Source organism: Cajanus cajan, chromosome 10, assembly GCF_000230855.2.
Source record: "Cajanus cajan strain Asha chromosome 10, NIPB_CcT2T_4, whole genome shotgun sequence".
NCBI lineage: Eukaryota > Viridiplantae > Streptophyta > Magnoliopsida > Fabales > Fabaceae > Cajanus > Cajanus cajan.
In genome coordinates, this window is record NC_138526.1 from 48,309,119 (window position 1) to 48,325,134 (window position 16,016).

General features: G+C 28.7%; 2 protein-coding genes across 2 annotated transcripts; one reads left to right on the plus strand and one right to left on the minus strand.

The window, feature by feature from the left end:
- LOC109805985 (histone H2A.2) lies at nt 1-797 on the minus strand. The gene is made up of 2 exons (XM_020368304.3): nt 514-797; nt 1-423 (listed from the first exon to the last, which is right to left on the minus strand). The coding sequence occupies exons 1-2, from the start codon at nt 721-723 to the stop codon at nt 184-186; spliced, it is 450 nt and encodes a 149-aa protein (XP_020223893.1). The 5' UTR covers nt 724-797; the 3' UTR covers nt 1-183.
- Nucleotides 798-14,051: 13,254 nt separating this feature from the next.
- LOC109805885 (histone H2A) lies at nt 14,052-14,813 on the plus strand. The gene is made up of 2 exons (XM_020368153.2): nt 14,052-14,346; nt 14,437-14,813. Exons 1-2 carry the CDS (start codon nt 14,137-14,139, stop codon nt 14,674-14,676), a joined length of 450 nt encoding a protein of 149 aa, XP_020223742.1. The 5' UTR covers nt 14,052-14,136; the 3' UTR covers nt 14,677-14,813.
- The last annotated feature ends 1,203 nt before the right edge of the window (nt 14,814-16,016 follow it).

The following is a 16,016-nucleotide window of genomic DNA, read 5'->3' on the forward strand; positions in this document are numbered from 1 at the left end:
TTATATAAATATTATAAAAATAAATTCATTCATTACTGAGGGGAGGGCCTGGTGTTTACACCGACTGAGAAAGAGAAAGAAAAAGAAAACATATGAGGGATGTGACTGGGAAAAGGATTAAAAAAAACCTAAACACAAATGTACATTGTGCAGGCTAAGTAAAAAGACAATAAACTAATCCTTTTATGCCTTCTTGGGGGACTTCTTTGCCTTGGATGGAGACTTAGGCTCCTTAGCAGCCTTCTCAGTCTTCTTAGGCAAAAGCACAGGGTTGATGTTGGGAAGCACACCACCATGAGCAATGGTAACACCAGCAAGCAATTTCCCCAACTCCTCATCGTTCCTCACAGCCAAAAGCACGTGCCTGGGGATTATCCTGTTCTTCTTGTTGTCACGTGCAGCATTCCCGGCCAACTCAAGCACCTGCACAATCCACGCACACCCACTTCAATTTCCAAACACCAAATCACTAAAAACCACAAATTTAAGAGTGGGTCATGAAAAATTGACTACCTCAGCAGCAAGGTATTCAAGAACTGCAGCAAGGTAAACGGGAGCGCCGGTACCCACGCGCTGCGCGTACCTTCCTTTCTTCAAGTAACGCCCAATTCTACCCACCGGGAACTGGAGACCGGCCCTCACGGACCTTGTCACCGGCTTCTTCTTTGGGCCACCGCCTTTCCTTCCTCCGGCGCCCTTCTTGATCTTTCCGGTGGTGTCCATGGAAACCCTAGATTTCGGTGTGATGGTAGAAAGGGAATAATCACGAGTGCGAAAGTGATGGCAAGAAATGAGCGCACCCTTCTTCTTTATAAAGCTTTGGACGCCTTTACGAGGATCCACCACAGAGAAATGTGGATCGTTGGATTAGATCTTATCCACGGCTCATGATCACTCGCTTGGCGATCCGTGTTCTCCCAGACCAACCAATAGGCTGCCGCTATAATTTTAAAATGGGTTGAGACTTCGTCACGCAATTCACAGCAGCATAACGCCCCCTGTAAGAATCTCACCTTTTTCTTATTTCCTAAGATGGGTCTGAATTATTAATTATTAATTATTAATTGGAGATGAAATATTGTATCTTATTCATCTCATCAGTGTCTAAAAGTAAATTTTATTCATTAAGGCATATTTTTGTATTATAATTTCAATGGAAAAGATGGTACTTATATTTATTATTTAATAACCAGATAAATATGAATAGATAATAGATTGGATCCTAAATTTCAAAGAGAATATATTTTGCACAGATAAATTGATAAACTAAAAATTAAAATTAAACTACATTCATCATGAGTTTAAATTTTCTGAATTTCTTGTTCATTTCTATAGTTTTAAATGTATAAATAATATTAAATGTTAATAAATAAATAAAAATAACATTTAATATCAATTATATACTTAAAACTATTTAAAAAAAAATAGATAATAATCTATTAATAATTATAACGTGACTACATCATTTCCAACATGGACTTCATGTCGATATAATTTACATAATATCTAATTTATTTTTCCACTAATATCATCTTTTAGAAAGAAAAAAATAGCTTTAAAAATAAAAATAAAAAATACTGTACCAGAAAACAAATTTAACACAATATTATTTTTTACAATTTTAAAAACTATAATAATAATAATAATAATGATATAAAACAAACTTAAATTGTTATACATCTGCTCCAAATTTCAATCACTCAATTCACCTAGTTATTAGAAAAATATTCCCTAAAGTATACTGGTTAAAATATAAAAAATAAGTAAATAAATACACGTAACTTTAAGTGCAGTTTTTAATAGAAAATAAAAATTACGTATCAATTCTTTAATAGTGCCTTTAGTTAGGAACACCCTTAACTTTATATATAAAAACTTTTTGACTCGTAACTTAAATTTATATATTTTATCTAAATATAAAAGTTAGCCTGATCATTAAAAGATTGTAACTATACAACAACAATTGAATGTTTGATTGTGAGGAAATAAATAGGGAAAAAATAAAGCGAAGAAAAATAGAATAAAGAGAAATAAGAGAATATAAATAGGTAAGAAATAAAGGGAAAATAAAGTAGTTTGATTTTTAAAAAAATAGAAAAAAAATTGTAAAGTTATTTTGTTTAAATGGAGAGAAGTGAGAAATTATAAATAATAATAAAATTATGATTTTACTCCTCTATGAAATTGTTGTTCATTTGAAATTAGTGTTTGAATAACATTGTTTGAGAAGGTGGTGTTATTCTAATAAACTTTGTTGTTTCTTAAGTAATAATATTTTTTTTCAAATAAAGTTACTTCTTAGAGTTTTAGAGTGACTTTATTCTAATAAATATATTTATAATTGATATTAATCATTAATTACAATTACCGATTCGTATAAAACATTTGAAAACAAATGGGTAATTATAGTTTTATTGTTATTTATTATTTTGTATATAATTTTTTTCTATTTTATTCTTAGATATATATATATATATTGCCCAAAAAAATAAAATACAAATATAATAATTATCTTTGAAAAAGTGAAAAAAAAATCATATTAATGATAAACAACCATTTTTAATGAATAATTATTAATAATTTTTATGTAATTATTTCTACAATTAATATTAATATATTAATAATGTACAATCATATTTAGATTTAATAAAATTTAATTAAAATAAATAATAAAATGTATAAAATAGGTTCACACTAACAATACAAGTGTAAAGTTAAATTTGGTATTTATGCACATACACTAAAAAACATAAAATACATACACATAAATGGAAAAATATGAAGACAGTTAGATCATAATGAGCTACTTAGAAGATCTGTGCATTAAAGATTTTCAAGTTCAATTATCCTTTAATTCAATTCTTCAAATCTTGTGTTAACTTTCGTATCTATCTGAAGCTTGAACATTAACGGTTAAATTTTATAATCCGCTTTGTAAGCCATCAATGATAGTATATATACGATTTAAAATATTACTATCCTTAGAAGAAATTGGTTCATGACAGAAATCATCATTTTGATTGTCACCCTGATCTTCAACATCTTCTTTAATGTGTTGTTGTTTGTCAACATATTATCACACTCTATTAGCATTTTTATATTCAATTAGAGGGACTGAAACACTCTGTGCTTCTAATAATTATATACAGATAAATATTAGAAGTTGTAGAAGATATAAGAAGTTTTTTTTTTTTTTTTACATTCAAGGGGTATAAAAGTCCACTAAAAAGTGGGGGCCAAAATGAAGTTTACTAAAATGTATCTCTTTTATAATAGGTATAGATTTGTTTAAGGTATTCAAATAAATGAGCCCTTATTTGAATAAAACGCCCTGTTTAAATAAAAAACATTATATTTGAATAAAATTTTTATTCAAATAAAAAATGCTTTTTACTCTAATAAAATGGCCTTTTATTGAAGTAAAAAACATTGTAGTCGAATAAAATCTCCTTTTATTCAAATAAATTGGCACTGTATCATGCATTTAAATAAAAGCATCATTTATTTGAATAAGGTAATTGAGGTATGTATTCGAATACATCCAAACCAACCCAAAACATGAAAAATATACCAGATCTAAAACACAAATCAAACAAATAACTTCATCTAAGCTTAGATTAGTCCAAAAAAAAAAATCAATCAATAACAACAAAAATAAAATAGAGTTGAAACAAACATATAACACTACCACACAACTATACATCACCAAAAAAATGATCAAAAAACAAATGTAAAATTGAAATGAACAATAATGACAAGCCAAAAAGAGAGGCTTCGCAAAAATCACAAGAGTAGCAAGAGAAAAGCTAGCTTATTCGAATAAGTGAAGGCAAAAAGGAGGTCTATTGAGAAGAAGAGCATTAGGGAGAGAATCTTATTCAAATATGAGTACATTGGTGAGTTTGAGTGTTGGTGGAAAGTAGTTGTCAATTATTGGGGGTAAGTGGGTAAAAACATTTTTTTTATCATTTGTTTCTTTCATAGTTCTCTTTATTTTCAATGGACAAATTTACAAACGTGGATTCCACATTTTTAAATTTATCATCTGACCCATTTCTATTAAAACAAACGATTATTAGTATTATTCGCAGATATTTCTCTTATTTTGCTTTTATTTCGTCGCCGCCATCTTCACTATTCCAAACCCAATGTTAGCATTTATACAAATTTAAACATATGACTCACTAAATTATATGTAAGAGGAGTGATATTTTGTATATATAATAATATGAACAATAAAAAGCTTATTAAAATTTAATTATTTTTACATGACTAGAGCATATTATATATAGAGTAATTGTTATTCATTACAAACACATACATATTTGAAAATTATATAAGAGTGTAAAAAAAACTAAAACAAATAACTAAGAATTAAATATTTAAAATAACATTATTTATTTTTACAAAAGAGTTTGTACAAGTAAAGTTAAATCTTTATGATTTAAGTATAAATATATTTTAAAAATATAAATGAAAGGTGTTCAGCATTCTCACACATATCATTTGAAAATGTGTGATTATTGGTTTTTTTTATAAACATTTTATCTACGTATAACTTGTTAGTTCAATCATGTTTTAAACATATGCAGCGGAAATAAAAAGATCTACTTTATGCTAAAACTACACATGATAATTAATAAGATATTTATGAAAGCAAATAAAGTTTACTCGGTTGAAGTCTGAAATTTAAAAAATTTCCTTCAAGACTATGAAGGTCTCACGTGTATCCACACCGAGACTAATCTTTGTTTGTCAACCTCTTGACCAAACAATTTTTCAAAGAATGATAAGAGAGAAAATAACTAATTTTCTTATATCTTTTCTGTGTATTCATCTTCCACGGTAGAGCTGTATATTTATAAATATGTAAACATATCTATTCTCTCAGCAACAACATTCATATCCTATCTTCTAAAAAATAGGAATAATCAAATATTCAAACAAAAATTAGTTTTTATCTTTTCTTATCCACTTTTGACTAGGTCAAAATTAAAATTGAATCTTTCAATTTGAAATTGAAAAAAAACTGACGTGTTTTTCTAACTTAATATAAACAAATATTATTTATATTTTGATGCTAGTCAAAAATAAATAAATAATATTTTATTTATAAGAAAAAAAATTATTTGATATAATCAAATTCTTTAATTTAATTATCAAATAATATTTTTTCTTGAGCAAAGATTAGAACACTCGTTAGTGTGTGACCTTATAGGTTCAAAATTAAACCGGTAGTAAATTAACTACATTAATTTACTAATTAAGGTTGGCGTCTAGTAACGTCCGGATAGTATGAAATAATGTTTCCAAGAACCTTTAGAAGACTAACATAAAATTTTCTTTCATCATTTTACAGCTCTATATTAACTTTAGAATATGGTTTAATTGTCAAATTCTAATAAGTTAACATATAATGAAAAATACAAGAAAAACCTTTTTTTCTTTATTATTTCAATTGTCTTGACCAAGGTCCTTATTTTCTTTATAAAACTCAAACTCATTACCAAGGGTCGATGGATCCTTTCTTAATTAATCATTTAATTCTACAATAATTTAATTACACCCAATAATCATTCAACTAACACCTTTAGGTATTAGGTGTCCGAAATCAAAGTATAATAAATATCTTGTTAATTATTATGATAATCTCAAGTCTAAGGAAGTTATATATATTTCTTCTTAAGAATTTCTTATTGACAAAATTTTAAGTTAATACATAACCATTAGGAATTCTCCTTTATAGAGTATGTTCAATAGTTATATCCCTATATGCACTATTTATATGAATAATTTAATAAATGAGATCTATTAATCTTTATTCAATAAAGACTATTACACATATATTGATTATTAATGATGTCATATCCTCAATAATTTTACAATCAAGAACAATTTAAGTTAAAATTAAAAAAGACTTGTTTTTCTCATTATTATAATCTTTATTATAAAAAAAAGTCTTTAATTTTAATCAAAGACTTTATCATATTAATTATTTCTCATAATCAATAAATATGAAAATAAAGTATAATCTTATTAATACATATAAGATAGATTGAATTTTGGGCATATATCTTATTCCCAACATAACTATGGCAATTTTGTTGTCCCCTTTTAAGTTATTTGCATTGTATAAACTACGTTATTGATTGACTAGGTCTTTCTTCTTACGTTCGCAACCTATTTAATGTTAAAATAAGGTTAACTAATAAAATAGAAATCGGATTTATGTAAAATTCATATAACACTTTTTTAAAAAACAAAAGTCACGTTTTTTTTCTTCTTCAATTAATCGTTTAATGATTCTAATATAAATATAGATAATAAGATAGTAATATGTAAGTATCAAATAATTCAATGTACAATAATATTTTTAAAATTTTAAATTAGTTAAGTGAGTTAATTTGACTTCAACATGTTTTGACCCGTGATTCAAATGAATTGGATTATTGTTAAAACAAAATTTTAATATCTATTTTCTTTTGGGCTCAGCCTAATTTAAGTCCCATAACGAGTCAAGTTAGCTCATTAGATTTTGATTCATTTTGACATTTCTAATTATAAGAAAAATAAATAATTAGAATTTCAATAAGGAAGCGAACATGGTACAATTACACATTTAAGTATTTTAGACAATTGTATGTAAAACCAATAAAAAAAAATAAGTAGTTGTCATATGTAAATAATTTATTTATTTGGATTTTACAATTATAACTCATAACCCTCTCTAACCCTTTAATATTATATTTATTATCTTACAAATAAAATAACACAACTCTTTAAAACTAAATGAGTTCCAATATGACATACATATAAATATTATCAATTTAAAAATCATTTGTACCAAACACACCTTGAATTTAGAAGCACACCATTGAAATCTCTCAAATTAACAGAACATTTTGATTTAAGTTAATATTCAAATCACACTTCCTTTAGGATCTCGTAACAATAAATCATTAAAATTGATAAACAAATATGAAATTTCACTCCAGCTATGAATTGTTAAGAAAACTAGAAGAAATTATCTTTATTCTACCTCTGGCAAACATGTAATGTGCAAAATCTTTTGAGGTTGCACTTGCATCACCTTTTAAAGTTTAACACCATTCTCTCACTTTATACTCATTCAAGTTGAGTCCCCAACCAGTAAAATTTAAATGAGAATTATCTATCACACATTTTATTATGGATTCAAATTAGCAAATAACCATGAAAATTCACTCCAATTATGATTTGTTAGGAGAACCGGAAGAATCTCCCTTTATTCTATCTTTAACAAGCATGTAATGTGTAAAACCCTTTGAGGTTGCACTTGCACCACCTTTTAAAGTCCAACACTGTTCTCTTGTTTTATACTCATTCAAGTTGAGCCCCTTCTCTACAACTAGTAAAATTTAAATGAGAGTTATCTAACACACATTTTATTATAGATTCAAATTGATAAGCAACCATGAAAATTCACTCCAACTAATATGAATTGTTAGGAGAACTAGAAGAATCTCCCTTTATTCTATATCTAGCGAGCATATAGTGTGTAAATTCCTTTGAGGTTGCACTTGCACCACCTTTTAAAATTCAATACCATTCTTTTGTTTTATACTCATGCGAGTTGAGCCCCCTCTTCACAACTAGTAAAATTCAAATAAAAATCATCTAAATTACATTTTATTGTGAATTTAACAGTGATGCATTGTTAATGTATAAAATTTTATACAGACAATTAATAAAAAATGATAGTTTGTATGAATTTTAAGTTAATTATTATAAAAGTTTATAAACTTATAATTTATGTGAAATTTTTTTACACTATCAATGCATCACTATTAAGCTCTTTCACTATTAGTACTAAAAACTTATTTAAATTACAAAAATAAGGAGAAACTCGTTAAAAAGTAAATTTCACAAAAAATGTGAAAGAATGTGTTATTTTCACTTCTAAATTTAAATTATGAAATTTATTGATTTGAATGTGGGGAAGGTTGAGAATAAATACACTATCACTATCTCAAAATACTAATGTAATAAAGATAGATGGATAGGCAAGAGTTGAAATAAACTTCTAAAGATAGAAAATGAATAAAGGAAATAATGGTGGGTTGAGTTATGACTTTTCTTCTTTCAATGCAAGAGGGGAGAGCTTGCAGTAAGAATGAAAGCTAATTTCTCACACCAAGTATTAATAGAACTCAAATGAAGTCTAAAATATGATATTTATATTCATTTGGAATGCCTCATATCATTCCAACAAAAATGAATGTATTCCCCATTTTATATCTAATAAGAAGCACGCCAAGGATAATTGAGTGCAATGTTTTAGCTGCCTAGTATCTAAAAGCAACTATAACGTTAGTTGCTTATAAACACTAACTCAAGGTAGGATCACTCAAATCATATTAACTTTTTACATATTTTGTTTCAATAATGAAATTTTATAAGCTACACACTTTTATACTCTATTTTTTTTTTTTAAGAACTCGTTGCTTAATTAGGAGCCAAATTTTAATTTTAAGAAACTGAGGTTGTCATCACATCAGGCTTCAATAAGTTCTAATAAGGATTGGTACTTAAAAAGATATGCAAGGGTCTACAATAACATATATGGAGAGAGGAATTTATGCAAAGGGTTACACTCACTATAGATACAAATATCTAGAGTCATCCTACGGAGAATTTGTTTTCTTCTCTCATCCTCTTTCCTTATCTTTCTTCCTTCTATTCTTTATTTTCTAGGCCACAGGTAGATATTGTATTCTCCTATGTTTATTGGTCTGTGTTATTAGACCCCTTAATGGGTCATTTTTCTTGTTGGACATTTTCCTTTCTCTGACTACTAAAATCACTTAATTTTATTAATTATTTTATAATTATTTGTAATAAGATTTGTTTTGACAAGATATTATAATAAATCTGATAAGTTTCATTTGTCAAGAAAGAGTTAAAAAGTTCTTCTAGAATAGAATATACTCGCAAATAAAACGTTATGTTAAAAAAAAAACTCATAAGCTTATCCAATACACAAGAAAAAAAATTAATTACACTGGTATCTAAAAAAAAGTGAAAAATAATGAAAAAATTAAGGAGATAAAATAACACTTCAATGAAGTAGCATACTCACGTCAAAAAAATAATAATACACAATGGAAAGTGCTAGGAAAAAAGACAAACGCAATGGTTTATTAACTCTTATGTTACATGTTGGTGAAAACATTTATTATTATGTTAAATGCACAAATATTAACATTTTCACACACAAAAATAGTAAAGCTTTAATGGATGCTTATTTTAAACTATTTTAGAAGACTCGAAAGAATAGAAATTGTGCATAGTCGATAAAGATAACGAATATCAACAAAAGTTATTTTTAAAATCTCCTTGAAAAAGCTATCTATAACTTTTTATTTTGTTTTTTTAAGCAATTTGATTTTTTTTTGTCTGTTTGTCTCTTAGGATAATGGATTGTATACTTGTTTTCTAGGCAATTTTTATGTGATTTGCTTAGATCTAGAAAATGATTGGTAATTATAATACTTGTTGTAATTGTTTGAGATCATATTATATAATAATATGTATAAGTAGTAAACAATCTTAATCCTACAAATAAATTTTATAAGGTTAAGTAAGACTCTTAACTCATTTTCTTAAATAATTTTAATCTATTTTTACATCCAACTTCAATCCATTTTAAAAGTAATGAAATTAATAGAAAATTAAATTCACAAAATCAAACTAATTGATAATTATGTGACCAATCAATTTATAAACTAAAAAAATTACAATTATATTTAAAACAAAGATGTCAATTCAAGAAAATTTAATAGTACGAGTTTAAGTAGTAGTATGAATGTCAATCAATACAACCATTGATTTATGTTTATTTAAAAAGTAGGTCATATTAACCTAATGGACTTTTTTGTAAGTAAAAAACATATCTCAACCTGACTATACCTATCATAATAGTTTCCCATCAACTTATAAGCTAATAACCGATCAGTATCCATAATTTGCGATCCATTTTATCTTTAAACCAACAATTATGTGCCCAGATTATAAGCCCAAGCCTACATCCACCAAAGGCATTTTATACAACATTAGTTAGTATCACTCAAAGATAATAACCAACGAAAATGGTTTCGCTTCCATAACTAAGTGTCACCTCTTCTAATGGTGTTGGTGACTTCGTTAGGATTCCTTTGGATTTTCCTAGACAGGTGGTCTACTTGTCGGAACAAGAGGTTATGCGGTCTCGCTTCAATTTCTTGTCAATGTTGTTCATTATTTTGGTTGTTGGTGCTTCAACAATTGCCTGCTTACGTACATTATTTGATGTAGTTTGATACCCTTATTTTTGGGTTTATTTGAATGGTGTAAACATTATTTGATTGAAAATATTATTGTTCATGTATTACTATTTACTACTGAGTTTATTTACTCATGTACCAAAAGGAAAAAAAATTAAATTAATGTTATTTTATCATGAAGTTGAGTGATGCTTTTGTATTATGCATATAATTTTTGTATACTTATTTTGTATCGATTTATTATGTCTTTTCCAGATACTATGTTTTCATTTCACTGTTTGGGAGCAACATTTTGCAGTAATGAAAAATAAATGTACATGCAGGATCAACTGAAATAAAATACGTTGAAATAGAATAATTATGAGACATCTATTTCACTAATTAACAAGACTGCTATAAAAGGAGTTTCTTTTTGTTAGTATTTACAACTTGGAGACTGTCTCAATATGTTAAAAAAAAAATAATGAAAAACATATTTTATAGTGACATATTATTTATTATAAAAAATTACTTTTTACATATATTATATATAATATATGTTAGTATTTATTAAAAATATAATTATAAATTATAATAGCACATAAAATATGTTATTAATCAATTGTATAATGACTAATTTTGACTAAATGACTCGTGATCAATCAACACTATTGTTCATCGACTCTGAGTACAAGAGTGTTCACATTCAATTTTGTATTAATTAATAAGAATGAGAATAAATTAGATCTTAAATATAAATTTATGACTAATCTATTTAAGGTTTGAGTTGATTTTTTTTATCAAATGCGAAAATAATAAACAAAACAAAGACCCAAAATAAGTGACACTTACGACATCAGTCAATAATAAGGAATGTAATTGTTGAAACCATCATAGCCATACTTAGGCAGATACCATCTTAGTCAACATATCTATGCAACTGTTCCCTTCACGAAGGATATGCATGAAGGTGATGTTTCAATCTCGACACTTAAGCTCTTAAATCTTATTTATGACAGCATCATGAGGATAAAATGAAGTATCCTAAGTAATGAGTTGAACGGTAGACAATGAGTCCGATTCACATAGGAGATCACAGATATTCATGTCCTAAGCAAGTTGAGTGTCTTTCAATAAAGCCAACAATTCTACATATAGGTTTGTACCAAGTCGCATGAACCTATAAAGCCAGTTATGCATTCTCTAGCTAAATTATTTAAGAGACCTCCATAACCTACAAGTCTTGGGTTGTCAATGGAGTTTCCATCCACATTAAGTTTAAACACATGTTCTAGAAGGTGAATCTAAGAATCCGCTATCCTTGACGAAGATGTTGTAGAAGTTAATGGATCACCTAATATAATATCATGTAACAACTTTATTTGATTTATAGTAAACCATACCGACCACTTCACATTGTCTATAATTTTTGCATTCTAAGCACGCCATATAAATTGGTAAGCGCAAGCTATCAACAAGTGATGTTGTCCCTGTATGTGGTGCTTGAGCCATTGAACCTCGTCAATTACATTAACAAGATTGAGCTTCTTCCATATGTTTATAGCAGTAGGATAACTTTGAAGCATATGGAGAAGGGACTCCTCGAGAGCCCCACTCCTACAACAAGAGCAAACAACAACTACATGTCGCTTAATGTGGAAAAGGTTAGCGGTTAGGCTTATGTAGAAGGCAAGCCATCAAAATATTTTGACATGTTCAATTAAAAAGGTATATTTCAAACGCAAGTTCAATTTCGTAATAAAGAAGAATGATTGGTAGGCTCATGGATTATCCACTAGAAAACAGACTTGGCAATGTAACAACCTGTGGCTCCAAATAATTTTATCCTCAGTATTAATGTCCAAGAAGATGCTCATCATACTTTGTTTGATATCTTGCAAAAGTTGCATGTGCAAAACATCCCACCTCCATTCATCGTCGACCAACACATCATTGATGCACAAATGATAATCGTCATTTTTGTGAACTAACTCCACTTGGTTACATAGTAGTTCCTCCTCAAGCCATTTCTCAAAAAATAGAGAGATGTCACCCCTCCCCACTATATATCTGAAGCCATCCTCGAGAAAGTCATACACAAGCATCAAAGATTGCCAAGTGAAGGAAATACCTTTGTTATCAACACCACTTATAACATTCAAATCTGTTAAGTATTTATTCATCAACACACGCACCTAAAGCTTGTTTATGTGGTGATGCAAGGATCAAATATGCTTCCCAATGAGTGTAATATTTGTTTCTCTAGATTGTTGAATACATAAATCTCTTGTACACTTCGATTGAGTGACCTTATCCCATCCTACCCAATGAGAAGAAGGCTTGTCCCATATAAAATTGCAAATGGAACTGTAAATTTTATTGTAGGTGCCCTAAGGGAACTAAAGGTCTTGCATGGTGTAAAAAAATCATATTTAGACTCTTAAAAAAACTTATTTATTTTAAAAATATTAGTTTTGGACCTATAAAAAGACTGTTAGGTCTGATAAAGAGAATATTTGATATTCAAGCATTTTTTTGTGTTATATAAAGAAAGAAATTCAACTAAATGAAAAAAATAGAATAAGTCAATGATACTATCATTTACATATTGGAGTTTCACAAAATAGGGGAATGGAATGAGAACAGTACTACAATATTATATATGACCAATGAACAATAGTGCAATATTATTAGCAGACAAAAAATGGAGAAGACAGGAGCACAGAAAAAAAAATGGAAAACTCACTTGAAAATTCTTGAAGCACTTGAAAAGTCACTTCAAATAATCCTTCAAAATCCGATAGGTTTGGATGTGATTGTTTTATGAATTTGGTATTTATAGATAACACTAGAAAGTCTTTCAAAATCTCTCTAAACAACAATCCTTTAAAATCCTTATATTTTTGAATACTAATGGATTATTTTTAAGTCGTAAAAAATCTCAAATGAATACCAATGGATTTTAATGGACTCTTTAAAAAATCTTGAAAATCCAAATTGAATACCACTGAATTATTTTTAAGTGGCATAAAATCCTGATTGAATACTACTAGACTTTTTTACTCAAAAAAATCTTTTAAAATTCTACGGAATCCTAAACCAATACACCCCCTAAGTCTAACATTGTAAAGATTGAGGTTTGATCATAATATTGTAAATTTTTATTGAAAATTTCTTTTTTTATAAATGATAGTTGATTTTCTTATTACTCTCTTATCTTTAAAAAAATCAAACTTCAAAATTTACTTTAGACCTCAAAATATGTTACGTAAATCATATTTATTTATATTTGATAATAGAAATAATGAAAGTAAACTCATCTACCATGATATCTTCACACAAAATTTAAAAATGCATAAATTTAAAAAGTGTGTGTAATGCTAAAAGAAAGAAAAAGAAAAAAACTTAATGCAAGTTATAGAAATCCGTTTGCCTCCTTGCAAACATGATGTTAAACTTCTCCAATCACGACTTTAGGAAGCAACACTTGGTTGCCATGACGTTAAACCCAACCGAAACTTTTTTTTTTTTAATGTCTGATTGTGAGGCAAACACTCCACCATTAATAATTATTACTCTATCTGAGCAGAAATGAAAAAATGTGACGTGGCGGCATCCCATTGGTCAGTTGTTACACACACGGATTGCCACATAATGAAGCCTGAGCCGTAGATAAGAGCTAATCCAACCGTCCATGTTTTGTCTGAAAACCGGATCCTTGTAATGACATCGACAGCGTCCAAAAGCTTTATCTATAAAACCGACCCTACGCAATATCTTTTCTCATCCAATTCTCGTGTTCAACTCTCTCAATTCCCAATTCCTCTTCTTCGCTGCTAAATTCTAGGGTTCCGATATGGACACTGGTGGAAAGATCAAGAAGGGCGCCGGAGGAAGGAAGGGTGGCGGCCCAAAGAAGAAGCCGGTGACAAGGTCAGTGAGGGCTGGTCTCCAGTTCCCGGTGGGTAGAATTGGGCGTTACTTGAAGAAAGGAAGGTACGCGCAGCGCGTGGGTACCGGCGCTCCCGTTTACCTTGCCGCAGTTCTCGAATACCTTGCTGCTGAGGTAGTCAATTTTTCATGACCCACTCTTAAATTTATGATTTTTAGTGATCTTGTGATTGGATATTGAAGTGGGTGTGCGTGGATTGTGCAGGTGCTTGAGTTGGCTGGGAATGCTGCACGTGACAACAAGAAGAACAGGATAATCCCCAGGCACGTGCTTTTGGCTGTGAGGAACGATGAGGAGTTGGGGAAATTGCTTGCTGGTGTTACCATTGCTCATGGTGGTGTTCTTCCCAACATTAATCCTGTGCTTTTGCCTAAGAAGACTGAGAGGGCTGCTAAGGAGCCTAAATCCCCATCCAAAGCTACCAAGTCTCCCAAGAAGGCTTAGATTATGTATATGTATTAGTGTTTGGGTGTTTTTTGTGTAAAAGGAAAATTGGTGTGTCTCAAACACTCTAATTCTTAGTGCATTGTCTTGTGTGTAGGTGTTTGCTTCATTAATAGAAATCCTCTTGTTTTAAATCATTTTTTTATGGCGGTGTTGTTTATGGTTTATACTCTGAGGATAAACATCTTGAGATATTAACACGGGCAAATAATTCAGATTTTATAATGCTGCGTTGTTGATGGGTCTTTCTGATGCTTAATTGAGGTGGTCTTTGCATTGACTTTGGTCTAGTTAATGAAGGTCAAAGTTGGGACTTGTATTCACATGGGTATAACTATTGTGTTGTTTGAGTGTGCGAGTTTGCGTTTTGAGATATTTACTCAGTCTCTTCTTTGCTATGTGCATAGCCTTTAAATTTCCAGGTTTAATAAATGCCTCATGCCTGTTAAGATAAAACAATGACTTGTCATTAATTTGGGACTTGACCGTTTTTGTTAGATGTTGACTGGAATTTTTATACAATGTCTGTGAAATTCGTAGTAATTTTAGTCGAGTTGTGGTAAGAAGTAAAGAATTATTCATGGAGACTTGTGGGAACAGACATTATTATACTAGCTGCAAATAAATGTTACGCCATATTGTGTATATAGTATTTTTTATAATGCTTAAACTGGAATTTTTGTTTTCTTATTTTATAAAGTTTATAATTTTATCCTTGTGTTGAGTATTTATCTTTTAATTATTAAAAATTCAATTACAAGTACAATTTAATTTAGATATTACTTGATATTATACTTAATATTAGGTTATGTTAAATATTGTAATTTTAATAATTAAAAAATAAATATTTAATAAGAGAATTAAAATTGTAGAATTTATAAAGTTGAGACTAAAATTACTAAATTTAAAATTTAAGAGATTAAGATTGTGAATTGAAAATTATATGTGAACTAATTTAATTTAAATATTATTTATTATATTTCAATAGAGAGAAAATAAGGGAGGGTATGATCGTGTTTTCCTTTGAAAACTTATTTGTCTGGTTAATTTTTAACAGGGGTTCTCCTTGTTCAATTTTATTTTTCTTTCCTCCAATCTTCACTGAATTTGGAGTGTGGGAAAAGTGAATATTATATTTTAAATAGTTTGACTAAAATGTTCTCTGTTAATAAAGATAGAGTTATTTCTTTCCTTACCTTTGTTACAGTTACTTTTCACTCCTCAATTGAATCAAATAGAGCCTTATGAATTTTAAATGGAGTTCTTAGGATTTATTTTCCAAGGATCTTGAAAATGTCTATTGGTGTTTACAAAACTTATAAGTTATAATGGTAAAAGAA

Coding starts and splice junctions, on each gene's coding strand:
- LOC109805985 (XM_020368304.3), bottom strand. CDS start 723: ATGGACACCACCGGAAAGATCAAGAAGGGCGCCGGAGGAAGGAAAGGC. Junction 424..513: donor TTGAATACCTTGCTGCTGAG/GTAGTCAATTTT, acceptor TGGATTGTGCAG/GTGCTTGAGTTGGCCGGGAA.
- LOC109805885 (XM_020368153.2), top strand. CDS start 14,137: ATGGACACTGGTGGAAAGATCAAGAAGGGCGCCGGAGGAAGGAAGGGT. Junction 14,347..14,436: donor TCGAATACCTTGCTGCTGAG/GTAGTCAATTTT, acceptor TGGATTGTGCAG/GTGCTTGAGTTGGCTGGGAA.